General features: G+C 45.8%; 1 protein-coding gene across 2 annotated transcripts; it reads right to left on the bottom strand.

Moving 5' to 3' along the window:
• Positions 1-487: 487 nt before the first annotated feature.
• Positions 488-3,955, bottom strand: LOC127295020 (uncharacterized). 2 transcript variants are annotated; one of them, XM_071819080.1, is made up of 6 exons: positions 3,685-3,955; positions 3,451-3,569; positions 3,163-3,362; positions 2,731-2,883; positions 2,263-2,433; positions 488-2,145 (listed from the first exon to the last, which is right to left on the bottom strand). In XM_071819080.1, the coding sequence occupies exons 1-4, from the start codon at positions 3,767-3,769 to the stop codon at positions 2,850-2,852; spliced, it is 438 nt and encodes a 145-aa protein (XP_071675181.1). In that variant the 5' UTR covers positions 3,770-3,955; the 3' UTR covers positions 488-2,145; positions 2,263-2,433; positions 2,731-2,849. The 2 variants fall into 2 exon arrangements, with proteins under 2 accessions (XP_071675181.1, XP_071675182.1); XM_071819081.1 differs by having other exon boundaries at positions 2,276-2,433.
• Between the last annotated feature and the right edge of the window lie 721 nt (positions 3,956-4,676).

The following is a 4,676-nucleotide window of genomic DNA, read 5'->3' as shown; positions in this document are numbered from 1 at the left end:
GCTCGCTTGCTCGCCCCTCCTGCGCACTGACAAACCCTGCACAACAGTCAACATCATCACCCGAAAAAGGGGAGACACCATAATGCTCTCCCTTCTTCTCTCCTTCCGAGTGATCCCTCTTCCTCCGAGTTTCACTCGACGGGCAAACACACAAGTGATGCATAGTAATAGTAACTAGCAATAGATGGCGCGGCGGCACGCCGCACCCATAATGTGGTTGCAAGTTGAAGAATGAAATATAGATATTTTTCTAGAGTGTGTTGGATAGTTTTCTTAAACGTTCATTGTTTTCAGTATTAGGATTGTCAGGGAAATCATCTACCAAGCACAAGTGTAGATAAATGTGGATGTGGTACATGTATGGGTAAATTGACGTGTAGAGTAGGTGCCTCCTGATGCTTATTCGTCGTTTTCAGTATCATTCGGACGTGGTTGTCAAATAAATCATCTACCAAGCAAGGGTAGATGCAAGTGGTACATGTATGGGTTATCCATCTCAAATTTCATTGCACCATTGAACATAAACGAAACAATAAAAATCCATGATTCAAGAAATCATACACACTTTATCCGGAGAACATCTTGAATGAATGTAACCGGAGAACGTCTTGAATAAGTAAAGCTAATCCTGAGATAAAGAAGTCTCCTTCAGCCCATCTCTTGCATAAATAGTTGTTTCTGGACAAAAATCATTCCAGGCTGCAAGGAAAACTAACATATCCAATAGTTAACATGTAATCAATCATGAAATGCTAACTAGTCACCTTCGTGTGGCGGTTTTTTCTGTTATATCTGAAAATTGAAATGTTGTCGGTGATGTGTGATGTTTGGTTTCTCCATGGTGCTCCCTAAAATCTAGGTTACAAACTTAAAGAGAAAAGGTAGGAGTAGATAGGCTGGTATGCTGTAGGAAACGGAACATTCAGGAGGAGTGTTGGCATGTAACGGCTGAAACCAGGAGCAATGACAATAACCGGAAACTGAAGGAAACTCCAATTGATGAACACAAATACCCCAGTATATTTGCATACTGAATTAAATTCTATTGTATCAGCCAAAACAAAAAACCACAAGTAAAGTTTTGAATAATTACTTGCCTAAATTAAAGTTCACAGGCTGACTGGAAATTAATATGCAGCGAAACACTTGCATTTCCAACATTAACATAGAAGAAACAAGAAGTACTCATATGAGCCAAACATTATGCATAATCGATGAACACATCAGAGGATTCAGAAGTGAGACCGATAACTCCACAAAATCTATAGTTTCATCAATTGTACTACGATAGTATGAACTCTAGAACGGGCAATGGAATATCTCCATGACATCTTTCGTGAATGTAAGTAGCTTCTGGGATTTTTCATCTTCTAGTAGTTTTGAAGTGTCATTGGATAGATCAGCTAATGGAGATTGTTCATTTTTTTTGGGCTAAAGTAGGAGGTGGCATAGAGCTGCTACGGGTCCAACTGTTGGATGGGAATCGATGATCACCTCAAAGATCACAAAACATGGAAGTAATGCTCCCAGCTCCTAGAGAGTTTTGTGTTATATCGGTCACCAAAACACATTATTTATCCAATATGGCATCTATGGCAGTTTGAGTATAATCTGCTCGACCTGTGGTGCTGTCCACAACTAAGATTGCCTCTTTGCTTACTCTACAGGAACCGATGACATGACCTCACCAATTACCATTTCCTCTTAGTATTTCTTCTCACAGTGACAGGATATTGCGTAGTGATCAAAATATGGGAATGAAATAGACAATAAATTACATGTGATGTAAGATAAAAACCTGACACAAGAGTATTGTTTCCCATTCGTGCCGCTGGAACCCCAAATGGTTGTGCATTATATGCAAACTCCCCAAATTGTCAGGATGCAGAGTAATCTCATGGATCTTTTTGTGTTCAGCAATCTCGATTCTGTATAGATTGCCTGATATTTTGTACTTTCTTCATGCTTCAGCAACGATAAACATCTCAAATATATATATTGAGCCTTCCTTCAATTGTTCTGTGAACTGATATATGCGAGTTGTTGGCACATAGGCTCCAATCCTCCATTATGTTTCCCTGCCTTATACCGACCAAGGCTGAATTTTTTATTTACACAGATAGCAGTTGACTCTTCATTAGCAAGCTGCAATAAGAAACAAATAATGTAGGTTTTATAAATGGAAGAATGTCTTCAATTTAATATAGTCCCATTATTCATATAAGACTCATAAGGGCATATGTAAGAATGAGGTGTGCACACCTTATAAAATCACCTTTTCTGCAATGCTTGCCCTATCTGTCAACATGGCCAGGAAGATTTGAACATTGTGTCTTCTGAGGAAGCTCGGAACTTGGTTGGCTCTGGATGCTTAGATTAATATTATTTTGGCGCAATTCATTGTGTCTACCTTTTTATGATGATCCTGTAAAACTATTTTTTCCATGACATTAAAGAAGGGGAAATAAGAGCTACTTTGGTAGTATTTGCTTGGGAACAAAATTAAGCACTTGTAAAGGAACATAATGATGATCATATAAAGCAGAGGATGCCATCTACAAAGTTGTATTATAATAAGCTTAGGAAGAGAAAGGAAATCATAAACTGTTTGCAATAACTTGAATTTCTATGGAAAAAATATTTAGTAAACTGAGCTGGCTCCATATTAATGTATATGTAAGAGTGAATAAATCAAGTGTCTGCTAGTAGTCTGCGTCTTGAGTTTAGTACCTCACGGGGACAACAACAAAATCCAGTTCCTATAATTTTTTGCATGTTTCCCAATCTCCGTAGTTCTAGATGCGTGCAAGACGCACAAGAATTTTTCACTCACGACTTCAACACATCTTTCACCAAGGTAGCTTGCTTTGCTGTTCTCTAAACCTGCGCATAAGTATTTATTTTCAGCATAGAAAACTGTATATTGACACCAAAACTGGAAGGCGAGCCATGTAGCCAAAAGAAATATTTGTCTTCTTATCAACATGCATATATATGCATCGAAATATGCGATGGCAAACAGGGAGGACGGCCAGAGCGATTTACAGCAGCCAGCTTGCTACGGTACTAATCAAAACAGAGCAATGGTATGAGCGGCAGATTGAAAAGAAAGAAATAACATATGAAGAGAGAGATACACAAATCAAGCGAGGAAAAACTTACTTTGTCGATTGGGCGGTCCTCGAATTTCTCCAAGCTGAAACCACCGGAAGAAGCAGAACTCCCACCACGAACAGAAGGCGCGACAACATCAAGATACTGCACACCGCGACGCCAACACCAGCGCGCGGGCCAAGAAGGCGACGCGGAAGGGCGCTGCCTTTGGCGGCGGCCACCAGCAGGACGTCCATCCGTACAACAACCTACATCAAAGAAAGCATCCCAGTATGAGGCAACAACGCAATGAAATCAAAAGCAATCTTAATGCGATAAAAAGAGGCAAGAAGTCACAGATGGGCGCTGGGCGCGGGAGGAGGCGAAATCAGGGGGAGGGGAAGGCCCACGCATGGCTTGTAGCGGCCGCGGCGGCGCACCGGCCGGTGGTGGTAGTGGAGCACGTAGGAGGACACCTAATTGGCGAAGAGCTAGGTTAGGGCATGGAAGAAACAGAGACACAATTCGCTCTCGTCCTGGATGCCGTGGTCAATCCCGTGTCCCACACAGAGAGAGAAAGAGTGGACTCACCTGAGGGAGAGGAGAACGCACGCGCCGAGGTGCTCCTCCGAGCTACCATACTCCTCCGGAAAAAAAGGACGCCGAGCTCCTTCATGCCGCCAGCGACCTCAGAGGGGAGAGGAGGGATTTGTCACGCCGGCGAGGGAGAGGAGAGGTGGGCGGAGGTGGACAAATCGGCCGTCATTTCTGAACCCGATGGAGTGGGGGACAGGGGGATGTGAAAACTGAATATGATCAGGTAGACTTTGGGCTACTCGAATACAACCGAGGGCCTCATACTCGTGTATATATATTAGGCACAATGCCGTGTAAGGCAATACATTCTACTTATAAAGGTTCCTAGACTACTCGGGCGCTGAGGCCACGCTGAGGGGCACATTCATCTGGCCCGTTCAATTCGGTTACACAGTAAAATTTTCCTCCAGCTTTTCACTCCAGCCGTTAGATGCAGTAAAGACCTTTCTCACTCGGCCAGCTTTAGAAATAGTCCATGACGTGTGGGCCTGGCTATGTGCGGGGCCCGGCGGCGAGATGCAGGCACGCACCACACGTTTGGTCGCCTTCTTTCTCCTTTCCACAGGGCAAGGGTGAACCCTAGATCCTCCAATCCCCAGCCCTCCTTTCCTTCCACAAGCCTCGTTTCTCCTCTCTCCTCCTTCCCAATGATGCCGCGCCGCCTCTTCCTGGGAAGGAGCCGGACGGGACGGCCGCCGTGGCACGGAGGCGGGCGGTGCGCCGCCTTGAGAAGCCCATCCACAGCCGGCCCCTGGCGGAGCTCGCCCGCGACGGAGGTCGCCTGCCCGTTCCCTGGCGGAGCTCGCCGCGCCGCGGCTGCTCGGGCCGGCCCCTAGCGAGTGAGCCGCGCGGAGGTCGCCCACGAGTGCGACGGAGGAGCCCGCGCCGCAACTCGTCCGGCCGGGGTCGCCCTCGTCACACCTCCTTCGTCGCCGCCCGAGGGAGCCGGCCGGCCTGGCGGAGCTCGCCGTGCGGCTCGGCCGGGC

Source organism: Lolium perenne, chromosome 4 (genome assembly GCF_019359855.2).
Source record: "Lolium perenne isolate Kyuss_39 chromosome 4, Kyuss_2.0, whole genome shotgun sequence".
Classification (NCBI taxonomy): domain Eukaryota; kingdom Viridiplantae; phylum Streptophyta; class Magnoliopsida; order Poales; family Poaceae; genus Lolium; species Lolium perenne.
Note: the sequence above shows the minus strand (reverse complement) of the source record. Positions and strands in the feature narration are given on the sequence as shown.

Coding starts and splice junctions, on each gene's coding strand:
- LOC127295020 (XM_071819080.1), bottom strand. CDS start 3,769: ATGAAGGAGCTCGGCGTCCTTTTTTTCCGGAGGAGTATGGTAGCTCGG. Junction 3,570..3,684: donor TGCGTTCTCCTCTCCCTCAG/GTGAGTCCACTC, acceptor TTCGCCAATTAG/GTGTCCTCCTACGTGCTCCA. Junction 2,884..3,162: donor AGGACCGCCCAATCGACAAA/GTAAGTTTTTCC, acceptor ACTTATGCGCAG/GTTTAGAGAACAGCAAAGCA.